We start from the raw sequence: 15411 nt of genomic DNA, 5'->3' as shown, positions 1-15411 counted from the left end.
GATAGTATCCCCAGAAGAGCTCTGTCTGTTGCGTGGAGAGACCACAGCCAAAGAAATTTGGAACTCTTTAAGACAGGCTCACTTGAGGACAGAAGCTGGTTCCTCAATGTACTACTATGCCAAGCTGCATGATATGGCTCTTGCTGAAGGTGGAGATGTGCGTAAACACCTGATGGAGATGCAAAATCTGAGACATGAGTTGCAACAGAGAGGACTCAACTTTCCAGAGGCTGTGTATTCCTTCATGATACTACATTCTTTGGGTTCAAGTTGGGAGTCCGTTGCCACTCAGATTGCTGTTCAACCAACTGCTCAGCTCACAGTAGCCTATGTTACTGCCGTGATCCAGAATGAAGCAGATCGCCGGGGTGCTAGCTGCATGGGTAAGGGGGAGTCTTCACAGACGTCATCCCAGAGTGCAGTGGAACCACCAGAGGGCGCCAAAGCTTTGAAGGCAGTGAAATGCTACTCGTGTGGACGTCTAGGCCATATGAAGAGGGAATGCAGATATCCCAGGGCCAAGACAGAGCAGCGCAGCGGAAGTTCAGCGCGTGGAAAAGGCCAAAGCAAAGGCAAAGGTCCGGTGTCCAGGACAACGCAGCACAAGGCAATGGTCTCACGCTTCACTCCAAAGGTCGCAAAGGTCCAGAAGACGTCTAGATCTTTCTTCGTTGTTGATTCAGCAGCTACCCACCACATGTGCAACGATAAGAGACTGTTCGTGTCTTTTACACCGCAGGAAGGTGCGATTCACCAGGCGGATGACCACACGATCCCCAGTCAAGGCTACGGAACTGTTGTACTTCACGGTTTGGACTTATCGATACAGGATGTACTGTATGTTCCAGATGCCACACACAATCTTCTCAGTGTGATGCAGCTGAATGAACGGAACATTGACGTTTCCTTCAAGAACAAGAAATGCACCATCACAAAGAAAGACGATTATGTATTGCATGCTGAATGTGTTGATCGTTTGTTTGTTTTGTATTATGATGATGTTGTGCAGAATGATACTTGTTGCATTGCAGGTTCTAACAAAAGTTTGCATGCAGAATGTATTCACGATTTTCACCGAAAATTTGGTCATTTGCATTTTGAGGCGGTTTCTAAAATGCCTACCTTGGTTGAAGGTATGACTATTAAACCCTGCAGGTACCACATGAAGTGCAAGGCATGCGCAGCAAACAAGGTGAAAATGGCTGCGAAAGGTAAGGTGTCTAGTAGGCAAGCTACAGAACCATACCAGATTGTTCATGCTGATTTAGTTGGTCCACTATCGCCCTCTTTGGGTGGCAATAGGTTCTTCATGGTTCTCATTGATGCATTTTCCAGGTATATTTACGTGTACAATCTCAAGCAGAAATCAGAGGCTTTTCCAAGGTTCAAGGAATTCTGTGCTTGGTTAGAAAATGTGCATGGTAAGAAGATAAAAATTCTTTTCACAGATCGCGGGGGAGAATTCACTTCTCAGCAGTTTGAAGCTTTTCTGACTGAGAAAGGAATTCAACACGATTTGTCCAGTCCTCGCTCGCCATGGCAGAATGGGCTTTGCGAAAGGGCAAATCAAACATTGCTTCAAGGGTTAAAAACCTTGCTGCATGATGCCAATCTTCCAGAGAGTTATTGGGCCGAAGCTCTCTCGTGTTTTCTTTACAGTTACAATCGCAGGTTATCTTCAGTGATTGGTTGTACCCCCTATGAGAAGATGTTTGGCAAGAAACCATACATCAAACACATGAGAATATTTGGTTCAGATATGTGGATTCACTCACCACAAAGCTCCAAATTAGGCAAACGTGGATTGCATGGTATCTTTCTAGGTTATCAGAAAGGTTCTTACAGAATAATGATGACTGACTCTAAGACAATTAGGCTCACAAGAAGTGTTGAGTACAATGCCAAGTGGGGGGAGAATGTGGGAATTTTCCAATGTTATCCTGATGACAGTGATGAGACTGAGGATAAGCAACAAAAACCCACACCCACTGATGAAGGTTCTGATTCTGAGTCTGAAACTGAATCGGATACTTCAGAGGATTTCAAGAGTGCGAAAGCCTCTATGCGACCCTCTGAAAGCTCTGATCAGGAATTGGAAGAACCATTGTTCACAATAGGTCACTTTTCTCCTAAGAAGGAAGAGGAAAGTGTTGAAGACCAAAGGCTAATTCGCAGGTCACAAAGAGCTACAAAAGGCAGACCTCCAAAGAGATTTGCTGATGAATATGCTAAGACAGCAGTAGCAGCTGTTAAAAGCTCCAAGAAGGTATTTGAACCTTCAAGTTTCCAAGAAATCCAGGATTTGGATTCTAAGGAAGCTGAGCCTTGGTTAAATGCTATGAAGGCTGAGCTTGATTCCTTAGAAAAGAACAAAACTTGGGAGCTAGTTCCAGTAGTTCCAGGAATGAAACTGCTTGGAAGCAAATGGGTCTTCAAAGCGAAGACTGATCAAAATGGCAAGATAGTCAGACACAAAGCCAGATTGGTAGCCAGAGGTTTTGCACAGGTACCAGGTGAAGACTATCACGAGACCTACTCACCCACGGTGAGGTATGAGAGCATTAGGCTTATGCTCAAGCTAGCTGCAGAGGAGAATCTACACATTAGTCACCACGATGTAAACACAGCGTTTTTGTACGGATCTCTAGGTGAATCACTTTATATGCTTCCACCTGATGGCGTACAAGTAAAACAGGGATTTGTTTGTGCTCTGAAGAAGTCCCTTTATGGTCTCAAACAAAGTGCACGGTGTTGGCACACAAAATTCACTGAAGCGTTGTTTTCTCTAGGTTTTAAGCAAGGGAAAGCTGATCCATGTGTGTTTGTCAAAGAGGAGGGGCAAAAGAAACTGTATTGTTTGTTTTATGTTGATGACATTTTATTCTTTTGGAAAGATGTCACAATGTACAATAATGCCCTAGCTCAACTGAAAGAGCACTTTGACATGAAAGATCTTGGTGAGGTAAACAACTACCTGTCTCTGGAAATAGAAAGAGATCAAAGTGGTAACATTCTAGTACACCAGTCACGGAAAATTGCTGATGTGTTAAGCAAACTAAACCTGATGGATGCTAACCCTGTAGACACACCGATGACAACAGGTTATCAGGTAGAAGACACTGAAGAAGCATTTTCTGACACTACACTGTACAGAAGTGTACTAGGCAAGCTAAACTTCATTGCCAGATGTTCAAGACCTGACATTGCTGTTAGCTGTAATTTGCTAAGCAGACAAGTTAACAATCCTACTGTTAAGGATTGGAAAGCTCTGAAACGCATAGCACGCTATTTGAAAGGCACTATGCATTACAGACTGAGATTTAACAATCAGAAGTCTGGTGGTCTTGAGATTTTTGCAGATGCAAGTTTTGGAAGTGACACTACAGACAGGAAAAGTACGTCTGGAGTTTGCTACATGTACAATCAGGGTCTATTTGATTGGTCATGCAAGAAGCAAACAACAATTAGCTTAAGTACTTGTGAAGCTGAACTGAATGCACTGTCTTATTCACTTAAGGATTGTGAATGGTTGTTACAATTGTGCAAAGACATGAAAATTCCTGTCAAATGTCCAATCCAGGTTTACCAGGACAACAAAGCATGTTTGGCTTTGCTGAATTCAGAAGGTTGTAAGCAAAGCACAAAGCACTTGCAATTGAAGTTGCAACATGCTAAAGAACATATTCAGAAGGGACTCGTAACGGTGTCCTATATGCCAGGTAATGAAATTCCTGCTGATGTATTGTCCAAGATTGTATCAAGGGATCAACACTGTACCTATGTACAGAAGTTGGGTTTGTACTGATATTGTACGAACACGCTGCCCAGTGATGTTCACAGAAAGGGGGAGGATGTTAGTTTCTGCTCTCTTCACTGTGCAGCGAAGTGCTTGTCACAAGACAATGTTCACATTCCACAGTCAGAGCACTGTTGGGTTTTCCCACGGGAATGGGAAGCTGGATGTGACGTACACTGGTTTCCTGTTTTTCTCTGTTCTCTCGGTGTTCGAGGAGAAGGACGGTTGCTTCTCTGCTCCCGCAGAGGCAAGATGCATGTTTGTAATTTCTCTACAATGAACTGAAAATAAAGCAACTTAAAGCATGTGGCACGTACTGTTCATCATTCCGTTGTGCAAAAGGACTCTGCTATATCAACACCTGCCTCTTTCCCCTCTGCCTCCAACACATCCTGTGCTCCAACCTCCAGCTCTGAAGCTTCCCCTGTCTGACTCTTGCCCCCTGGCTGGTACAGGTTGCCACAACAGATCCCCTCTCCCGACTCCAGCCCCGCTACCCCAGTGCACATTTGTCTACGTCCTGCAAGGCCCTGACAATTCTGCATTGAACCATCTATGATCTTGCTGCAATTCAAATTGTGTTTCAACATTGGGTGGTGACAGACAGCAATAGGATTGCTTGTATTCATTAACATTTGAGTTCTGATACACTAAAATGAAAAAGTTCACCATTCTGAGTTATTGTTTCAAATTTTCTTTCATTAAATGCATTTTAACATACAATTTTTAGCCCACTTCTACAACATTCAAGGAAGTTTATTCATAATTGATATTCCATCAAATCATACTTAAAAACAGAGGATTATTAAACAGAAAAGGCAGAAACTTTCTTGACCACTTTCATAAAACTTAAAAGGATGAAGGAACAAGACTTCTCTAAGGAGGGAGTTCCAACACTTTGGCTCCATCAGGAAGAAGGTTCTACTTCCTGTACTCACAAGCTTGACATTGTAAAGGGAAGGAGCACTGAACAAAGTCATTTGACTCTGCCTGGAGGGTGGGGTTTGTTCATTCAGCAAGGTGGTACTCTACATGGAATTTTTTTTAAAATAAAAGTGCTGTGAGTAAATCATACCAGCCAAGAATAACCACTGTTGGCTGCTTCTTCTTCCTCTGTGATTTTCCCTTCATAGGGCCCAAAATGAATTCCTGGAGGCAGAATTTCTCCTTCATTCCAGACTCCAAAGCCAGCTTTGGGGATACCTGATGGGCCAATTCTCAAACCTGGAGGTAAAGTGAGGGTGGCCCTCTCTTCCAGTCCTATTTCTACTGCTGTATCCTTGATGAAAACTGGAGAACCATGAACTGAACATTCATCAATAAAGAATAGCAGGCAGTATTCACAAACTAGGAAGGGAAAGAAAGATAAGTGAGACATGATGCTGCAGGACGTTTTTTCCATCAATGAGTTTTTTCAAATAGCTACAGTTATGATTGGCAATCTATATAAATATTTAAAGTTGTAAAACGTGGGGGATTTGTGTCAATGTGCAATAATTATTACAATGAATTTTGTGGTCGGCTCTCCAACTGAAGCTCTGGTCTTGGGGAATGGTGATATGGACAGGGCTACTGTACTGCTTCAGGGGATAAGGATGCCAGGGGTGGGAGTCTACTTATGGGGCAGTCCAGAGAGCAAGGTTGGGTTCACAACCTAAGGTCACATTGAGGGGGTGGTCAATAAGAGAAGCAAAGTCCAGTCACAGGCCAAAGTCACAAACAAAAAGAACACAGGTTCTCAGCAAGGCAGCACAGAGCACCAAGAAGCTGGTTAATGGAAGTTGTTCCAAGAAACTTCCCCAAGGACTGAATACATTTTTCCATGAGCCTGCTAAGCCCCATCTTAGACATAGCATATGATCAGCAGATAATCTAATTGCAGCAGATAGAATTCTGTCTGGTTCTAGGCATAGTCAGCCTGATAGTTGTTGTTTTAAAATAATATTTATTAAATATTTATCAGTATACAAAAATATGTGCATTGTCTCTTTTTTCAAGTTGTGTTTTCTACAGATCAGTTTCATTTGTTGTGAGACGTTAGTGTTGCAAACAGTATGAGGTTGGGAAGAAGAAGAAGAAGAAGAAGAGTTTGGATTTGATATCCCGCTTTATCACTACCCGAAGGAGTCTCAAAGCGGCTAACATTCTCCTTTCCCTTCCTCCCCCACAACAAACACTCTGTGAGGTGAGTGGGGCTGAGAGACTTCAAAGAAGTGTGACTGGCCCAAGGTCACCCAGCAGCTGCATGTGGAGGAGCGGAGACGCGAACCCGGTCCCCCAGATTACGAGACTACCGCTCTTAACCACTACACCACACTGGGAAGAAAAGATGGAGAAAGTAGGGGAGGGGTGATGGTGTGTGGGATAGTTTTACGAACCCTGGTAGTTCCATTTAACAATAGTTCTAGCACCATAGGGTGCTCCAAGGCTGCATGGTACAGTTGGATGAATTCTGGGAAATGTTTCGTTATTTCTTATGTTTGTCGTTGCCCATAAATGTTAAGAAGGATTATTTCCCCTGCTATGCAACCTTGGCATTCCCTATCAGAATATTAAGTGGTATTGACGTGTTCCCCATTGGAATCTCTTTGAAGAAGGAAGGATTTCCCCTCTAAACTAGTTTAGCCGCTAACATTTGGTTGGTTGGGTTTCCTTTTCTTATAGTGTCTAACCATACTTTAATTGCACAAATTCCCTCAAGCTATTACTGGCTGTATCTGCTAACTCCGTGTGGCACACTGTGGCCCACAGATGACAGCTGCACTCTAGGAGTGGTTATGGGTAGATGGACAGTCTATTCTTATTCTATGGGATTGGTCTACATAGTCTTTGGATACTTTCATTTCTATGAGTATGAAATATGTGTTTGTTGTTGGCACTTCTATAGCATACGTAGTCCTTTCAAAAACCTCTGTGTTGTGTCCAGTTAATTCTTACTCAGAGAAGTCCTTTTCAAATCAAATGATCTAATTTAGTAATATTAAATATTAAATTAATTACAATGGGTCTAAACTGAGTAAGCCTAGCATTGGCTTTAACCCTTTATCACAATCTGCCAGTTTCTGACAAATCAAGAACAGCATTAGTTCAGTTCAACTGCCTCAGATTACTTGTACAGATTCTGACATTAAGACCACCTCCTGTTTAGAGAAGGGCTAGGGTAACTGCAGACCTTCTGTACATCACCCATCATCCGTGAATATAATCAAATTGCGAGTCTATTGTGAATAAATGGCCCATGGCAAATTTATAGGAAATTTATTTTCTTTTTAAAATGTGATTGGGGATACTGATTATAGCTCAGGAACTTTTTATATGAAAGTCTGATGTACTTTCTTACAAAATGGAGTAGTGTCACAAAAAGAGAGTTTAATAGTGCCAGTATAGAATTGCTCTTCCTTTTCCAATTTTGAACAATTGTTACAAGCCTGATACAGGCATTTTAATTAACATAATTTTGATTAAGCGCTTTTTAAAATATAAGCATAAAGGGAGAGTTTCTTAGCATTATTAGCATTAGAATTAGGAATAAACCTGAACCTGAAAAATATGTAATAGAATATCTAAAAGCACTGTTTTATAAATATTTTTCCAAGGCAACATAAGAATTGAAGATGGAAAATGCTGATTATAAACTTACACAAGTAATCATCATCATTTGGCTCATTTATTTCCATATATGTTTTTCTCTCCCTCTTCCGCAAACTGTATGTACTAACTTCTTTCTCCTGATCTCTTTTCTTATTCTTTGCTTTCCCCGACAAAGCTTTCTTCTCAATATCTGAAGTATATAATCTAATTTTGTAACGCATAAACTCATGGAAAGCAAAAGTACATGGAATACAAGAACTTGAATCACATTAGGTATGTTTAGGTGTTCACATTAGTCCCTGCTTGCCTTGCTCATGTGTAGGATTTGCATATAAGCAGAATGCCTGAATATATCTACTTTTGTTTCTGCAAGATGTGTGTAGAACAGATATTCTATTCTGAAATGGCATTGTCTGCTTATAATAAAATCTTCTATAGTTTCAGCATTTCTAACAAGTCACATAAGAATAGCAGATGGTAAAGAACATAGGATGAACATACCACACTGGACATGAAGTGACAGATACAGTGTGCTGAGAATTAAAATGTTCCCTATTTCCTCCTGAAGATTTTGCTTGGCTGTGCTCCAAAACGTTTCACTAGGCATCTAAACAGAATTAGTTATGCTCTTTACTAGCGATGCTTAATTACCTAGATTGGCTGAGAGCCTGGATATGTGACAATGTGGCTCACAGGCAGCAAAATATTAACCAATCTTGCTCCGACCTAGAAATACCATACTAAACCATAGCCCTTTTCAGAATGAGACAAAACCACCTAAAAAATCCCCAACTTTCATTAAGCACAAAGAATATCTTTTAACATGGACATGTCTGCATTTAAGTGCAGCTTATCAATGTCAGAAATTTAATTCTGAGTCAATTTTCATATTTCATGGTTGCAGGAATGCCTGGTCCTGTTAACATGGATAAGCTCACACTTAAACATCATTATTAACACACCCTGTCCCTTTCATGCCCCATCTCCTTCCATATTTGACTCATATAAAGTCTTTCACAGTGTAATTGGCTAGGTGGATTTGAACTGCTTGAGCAGCTGCACAGTGTAAGCTCTCTGTCATTTTGCTGTACTGGACTTGAAAACAACATGCAACATTGTTTTTGCTCTTACATACAATTACATCAAAAAAAATTGTCTTACACAGATCATAAGATCAGATCATTAGAAAAACTTCCAGTTCCAGTTTTGGAGAGTGCCCTTTACAATTAAATGTCAAAAAGCTGTAAAGAACACAGTGGGCAGAGTAATTATTATTTTAAAATATTAAGAAAATAAATAAATGGCTCTCTACCAAGCACTTACCAGTCTTTGATTCTGCTGCAATGTCTGTCGTATGAACATCTGCACATGTATTTTTGTCAGTTTTCTTTATATGTTCTTGGTCTTTGGAAGTAAGTACCATAGCGTTTATTTGCTTATTCTGCAACAAAAAGTTGTTTTCTATTAAATCTTATATTTTGGTCTTTGTGGAAGCTGCCCAGAGTGGCTGGGGAAACCCAGCCAGATGGGCGGGGTACAAATAAATTATTATTATTATTATTATTATTATTATTATTATTATTATTATTATTATTATTGTTATTATTATTATTATTATTACTATTACTATTATTATTATTATTATCTGAAATAATACTCATAAAGAATTAAGAGGGGGCTTGTGAATCATGTGTATTTACTGGGTGTTAAAAGTGATCATATTAATTTAGATCTTCTTAAATATTTCCACAATGGCAGTTATCATTTAGACAAATTACCAGTTAGTATATTCAGTTACAAGACAGTCCCAAGCCATACTTAATTATTTATTTTTCTCAGGAATCTCTCCTTTGGCTATAGAGTACAATGTTTAGCAAAAGTATGGTACATGGAAATAACTTTGAAGATGTGACTATTATTGCTAACACCCAGAAAGACCTTCAAACATGAACAGAAAATGAATTGCTGCAGCAATCATGACTTAAATGTATGAACATATTATATATTTGACTTTCAACCCAATGAAATAGCTACATACAGTAGTGTCCTCATGTCGAAAAGGTTGTGTTGTCTGGGGCTGACTAGAATTCAAAACACCTGGAGAAGGGTTCTCAACCTGCTCCCTACTGCCCACTAGTGGGCGTTTCAGGATTCTAGGTGGGCGGTAGGGGGTTCTACTGCACAAGCTGAATCATCCTTCCATCGAACACTGGTGGGTGGTAAGGAAATTTTCCCATTAAGAAAGATGCATTAGTAGGCAGTAGGTATAAAACGGTTGACTACCCCTGACTGGTGAAGGCTGGTCTATTAGGCTGTGTCCACATGAAGCTTTTGAAACACACATGGGCTACTATTTCACAGTGTGCTTTCGTACATAGCAGTTTCTTGTGTACAGCAGTACACACCTTCATGTGATGCCATAATCTAAAGCAGCAGCTACTAACTATATTGGCTGTATACACTGATAATGTGCAAGCTAGTGTCCAGCTGTGTTCTGTTTCCCTTCCCTCAATTAGTGTTTCCACATACTTAAAAAAAGAAAGAAAATATTTTTCACAGTCTTTCAGTGTGTCAGCAAATAGTGTGGGTTTTGTGAACTACAGGTCACCCTGTCAGATGGGTAGCTTATCCTCAGTCTCCTACACATTTGATTCCAGAGTTTGTGTTGATTTCAGAGTTTGTTTCTTTGTTTCAGTTGTTTGTTTTGGTTCTTCCTTTGTTTGAAAGTGTAATGTTATGATCACTGACTACAAAAGTCAAATTGTTTCTCTAAAAGCTAATGATTGTAAACAATAAATTTCCACTCAAATAAAAAGTATGCCCCATCAAACCCTGCTTTTATTAATATCTTTATTTCCATATCAGGGCAAACACATGAAATGTTTCTCCAAACTATTTTGATTCGATGTTTGCTAGAATCATCAGACAAACAAAAAAACAGAAATTGCAAATCACTTGAAATATCCAAAACTATCTTACTTGATCAAGAGGGTACTTTTTTTTCTTTTCCTCTTTCCAGCTATTCAGGTTACATGGTGTCCTAAAAGATTTTACTGGAAATAAGAAGCAAACTAATATTTTAGAAATTAAAATATTATCACTGAACATATAAACCCAAGAGAGAGGGGGGGGATAAAGGGTGTATTGTGCAATATATACACAAACTTTGGTATTTATACCAGTCAATCATTTGGAGAAAGCTATAGCTCCAAACCATCCACTAAATTTCTCCAGTACCTGCCAGCCAGTTCTCCATGGTAATTTCCAGGAGTATATTTGCAAAAATGTGTTGTTATAATAATAAAAAAATATTATTTATACCCTGCCCATCTGGCTGGGTTTCCCCAGCCACTGTTTCACCAGTAGAAAGACATTTGGTAGCATGAATTTAAATAAATAGAAACTGAACAGGCAGGTGGTTCTCCTTCAGTTTATGGAATGATAAAAACAATAATGCCTCAATAAATGTCTCTTGATTGATTGATGTTTCGAATATTTTCTCTGCATCTTCACTTTTATTATGACTATGAATGCATCATCACAGGAATGTACCCCATGATATTACACATTGTGTTGCCAAGAAAAAGGAATGAACATAGGAAACTGCTATATACTAAGTCAGACCATTGGTCCATCCATCTCAGTATTGTTGACACGGTCCAGCAGTGGCCCTCCAGGGGTCCTGACACAAGTCTTTCCCAGCTCTACCTGGAAATGCCAGTGACTAAACCTGAGAGTTTTTCTGTGCAAAACACATGCTGTACCACTGAGCTCCAGACTTTCCTTATATGATTGTATATACATGGAATGAATGGGAATATAGGGACAATATGACAATAACCTCATTGCTGATACAGTATTGAATTAATGAAACACTATTAGATGCTCAGCTTTAGAATGAATATAAAACCATTCTAATGCAAAAGATTAATATTCAATAAAAAGAATACAGCAAAATTGCAACCTGATCTATGCACCAGAGTACACAGTATAGCAACAGAACGGAGGTGGGGAACCAGTGCCCCTCCAATTGTTGTTGAACTCCATCTCCCATTAGTCCCAGCCAGCATGGCTAATGGTGAAGGATTACAGGAGTCATATCTGGAGGGCCACTCATTCCCCATCATTGCAACAGAATATTCATATAGGTAGAGCAAAGGAAAATCAAGTATGAGACATAAGGGCTATTAGTAGTGACGAGCAAAATGAACCAATGTAGATGAGTTGGGTCACATCACATAAACTACATTTTGTTACATTCACAAAATTAATGTAACTAAAGTAATAGATATGTCATTCACCAGAAAGAGACAAATGCAGTCAATCATAGAGCATTTATCTTTCAATTAGCTGTGATGGCTAAATGGAATGCCCATGTTCAGATATATGCTAAGTTGATTGAAGGGACAACAGAAAGGGGGAGCATTGCCTTCATGCCCTGCTTATGGGCTTCCCGGAAGTATCTGGCTAGGCACTGTGGGAAACAGGATGGTCTGTTCCAGCAGAATTTTTCTTAGACTTTACTGCTGGTGAGGGGTATGGCCTGCAAAGAGTTCTATGGCCCGTATAGAGAAGCCTGGAGGGCTGGATGTATTCAGGAATGACTATAGTAATCATTTACCTATAGATTTTGGTGTCCATTCCTCATCAGACTCAGAGGACTCATTTGTAGTTTTGGGAGGTTGCCGTGCATGATACATAAATGTTGGTTTAGGTGTAGGAAGACCTAAAAAAAAAAAATCAGGTATAAGATACTATAAAAGTTGTTGTCTGCAAACATCTTATTGAAAGAATGCTTCCAGAAATTTGTCTCTGTTCAACTGATGTCAAATGCCAATAAAAGACAAAATAATCAATATTGTGCTATGGGAAAACTAGGCCCTTCCCACCCCCCAGAATCTGTATCCAATGTGAAAGGCTTCAGATCACTTGCCACATAGTATACCTAGCCAAAAGGTTTTGTTAAAAAGAAAAAGTACTGTATCAGTGAAAGACCAATCTATCCTCTGCAGTCCACAACATGGGAGAGGTGTGGGGAAAGGAGACAAATGTTTCCATGGTATCTTACAGAGCAATTCTAAGAAACTCAAAAGTAAGCCCTATTGCTTTCAATTGGGGTCTACAACCAGGAAAGTGGATCAGATTGCAGCCAATGTGCAACTTAACTGATTCAACCCAGTAACTTAACCAAGCATATAAAGTGAAGTCATGCTTGGAAAAGAATTTGAATCCAGACCTCCCAGGTACAATTTCAGCATTATTTCTAGTTCCATACTGTACTTCTTTCATTAATCTCTCTTTGCCTTCTCTACTGGTCCTAATTCTGCCTACAGAGTTCTAAATTTTAACCTTTTTACAAACATAGTTAATATATGGTGTAATTGAGCTGAGCTTCAGGCTGTAATCATTGAGAGCCCTTGGAAGCCTGACAGTTATACTTTTAAATACACACTAAAATATATGCTTTGCTAACTTTAACATGTCACATAGATGAACCCTTTGAATGTTACTATTTGATAAAGGTAAAATAAGGTGCAAGAGTGAACAATTATTCCATTGTTCTTCAACTCAGCTAAATAATCTATACTCCTTCCTTACTTTTCAGTAATTTCTCTCACCTAATTGAGTCATAAACTCATAGTTCTCTTTCATATTCTTATAACGAATTTTTTCCCATTCTCCCATTTCAGCCCATTGCTCTTTAGGGAAGTAGATGGCCAGCCCTTTAAAAGTATCTTCAGCCTAGTACACAGGAAGAAAGGGGGTACAGACACATAATATCATGCGTTTTACTTAGAAACAAGCACTTTACAAGTAAAGTGAAATCAATCAGTGAAATTACACACTTTTAAATTTGCACACCAATTAATTGATGGGTCTAACAACAAGCTAAGTTGCTGGGACTGCTCTTGAAAGTCCAGCTGTTGTACAAGCTGAGCAGCTGCCATACTTTACCATGTCCCTGAACCAGATCTATTTAAAACAAAATTTAGCTATGGCTTTCCTGTCCAGTCTGCACCCAAAGTTTCCAAATTGCATGGAAATTCTACACTACTTTGCCAACTTTGAATGATTGCTGCATGTTATCAGGCATTGGCAACTACAGATAAAGTGTCATGTGACTGTAGCATGATTGTCAAGGATCCCATCTTTATGGGCCTCTCCAGCAATAACTGAGCTACATGTGAAATCTTATTATTTAGACCTCTTAAATTATATATTATTTCCCCATTATTTTTATTTAATTAAAACATTTGTGCGTGACTTCCCCAAGCTAAAAGCAGCAAGTCTCAACTTGCAGAAGCTTGCCACATTTTAGGATGGAAGGTCTCTTTATGGGATATTTGCTTACTCCAAATTCCTCACCTTGGGCTTCTGCCCCCTCTTCTTATGGCTCGGCTTTTTGACCCTCTCTGTAGAACCCCTGTCTAAGCAACTGTTTTTGGGGCTACCTGACCCCGACTTCCCCCCCTCAGCACTTTTTGTAAGAAGAGAATCAGAAGGAGGCGGTGCCCCAGTGGCTCCTTTCTCCAAGTGCTCTCCTCTCAGATCTCTGGGATCATTTTCCATGAGATCTCCCCCACTGGGAACAGGCCATTCAGCCTCAGTTGCCCTCTTCCCTGGGGTATAGTTCTTGTCAGATGCCTCTCTCCTCATCCCTCCCACTTCTCCCCTGCTGGAACCGCCCCTGCCCTCCTGCCCTTGGCATTCATCATCCCTGAGCATCTCTTGCCCCAACCTCCGAGCTTCTGTCCCAGGAGGTATTTCTTCCCACATTCCCTGGGCTCCTGCCCCAGCTGGCATTTTCTGCCCTCTTTCCTGGGCTTCTGTCCCAGTGGGCATCTCCCCTCCAGATGCCATTTCTCTCCCCCTCCCTCAGTTCCCAAATTTCAGCCCAGTTTAATCATCTCTCCCTCCTCAGTCTCCTTCCATCCCAGTCAACTTTCTTTCTCCCCTTTCCTCCCTCAGCCCAAACTGGGCATTTCCTCCTTTAATCTTGGGGAGGGGATTCAGCCCTAGACTTTGGGCTTCCCTGCTCTACAAGCAGCGAGGGAGCTGTTTAAACTTCGCCCCTCTCTGAAATCCTCCCCGCCACAGCCCAGCCTTTTCGCTCAGCCCCATAGAGCCACCTCCTTCCCTCAGCGAGAGGGAAAAGGCGCCAAAAATCGCGCGAGCCAATGAGCGACAGGAGCTGGTGAGCTGCAGCCAATCATCGGGCAGCGCGGGAAATTTCTCTCTCTCGTTTTACAGGTTGCTGCCAGGGTGCTGCGTTCGTTGGTGGTGGGTTTTTTGTTTTACCTCAGGCAAGAGGGGGGGGAGGGGCAAGTGTAGAAAAGCGGGGAATCTTCTATCCTGAGGAAAATGTTTCCTTGCAAGGAAGGGAATCCAGGATTTCATGGGGAAGGAAGAATACCAGTCGCAGTAGTACTGGAGGAGGAGGGTGGTCTTCAGAAAGAGCTGGTGGAGGAAAACCAGAGTTTGAAGGGAACTTGTCACAAAGGATGGCATGCCTCTGAGCACGTGCAAAGTACCTTTCCCCCTTGCCATTAAGTAGCCACCACAGGCAGCGCCCCACACATCTGGGACTGAGGAAAAGCTGGAAGAATAATAATAATAATAATAATAATAATAATAATGGCTTGAACCCCATCCATCGGACTGGGTTGCCCCAGCCCCTTTGGGCAGCTTCCAACAAAATATAAAAACACATAGAAACATCAGACATTTAAAAACTTCCCCATACAGGGCTTCTTTTTCCAGATGTCTGCAGGAAGTCCCAGGGTTGTTTATCTCTTTGACATCTAATGGGAAGGTGTTCCACAGGAATACTATATTCCCCTGACTATGAGGGGAAGAGGGAAAGTGGGCAGGAAAAAGGACTTCAATGATGTGATTGATTTTAAGCTTTTGGAGCCGTTTCCGCTGTTTTCTCCTCTCTTTTTTTAAAATTCGTCTTTATTGATTTAAAATATCATCTTACGTATATATTACAAATAGTTACATCAAAATTAAACAAAAAATAT

The 15411-nt window shown here is 40.7% G+C and overlaps 1 protein-coding gene across 1 annotated transcript in view; it reads right to left on the bottom strand.

The window, feature by feature from the left end:
* LOC309536811 (histone-lysine N-methyltransferase PRDM7-like) overlaps nucleotides 1-14531 on the bottom strand; it is a 30535-nt gene extending 16004 nt beyond the window's left edge. Inside the window, exons 1-7 of the mRNA XM_082231161.1 lie at nucleotides 13754-14531; nucleotides 13006-13129; nucleotides 12009-12113; nucleotides 10367-10440; nucleotides 8711-8828; nucleotides 7437-7577; nucleotides 4872-5143 (exon numbers count right to left, since the gene is read on the bottom strand). Coding sequence (XP_082087287.1) covers nucleotides 4872-5143; nucleotides 7437-7577; nucleotides 8711-8828; nucleotides 10367-10440; nucleotides 12009-12113; nucleotides 13006-13129; nucleotides 13754-14248 — 1329 coding nt within the window. The 5' untranslated portion in view covers nucleotides 14249-14531. The remainder of the gene's footprint in view (nucleotides 1-4871; nucleotides 5144-7436; nucleotides 7578-8710; nucleotides 8829-10366; nucleotides 10441-12008; nucleotides 12114-13005; nucleotides 13130-13753) is intronic.
* Nucleotides 14532-15411: the final 880 nt, after the last annotated feature.

The sequence above is a fragment of the Podarcis vaucheri genome, assembly GCF_965113315.1.
Source record: "Podarcis vaucheri genome assembly, chromosome: 7".
NCBI classification, from domain to species: Eukaryota; Metazoa; Chordata; class Lepidosauria; order Squamata; family Lacertidae; genus Podarcis; species Podarcis vaucheri.
The sequence above is the reverse complement of the archived record's forward strand: the minus strand, read 5'-3'. Positions and strand labels throughout refer to the sequence as shown.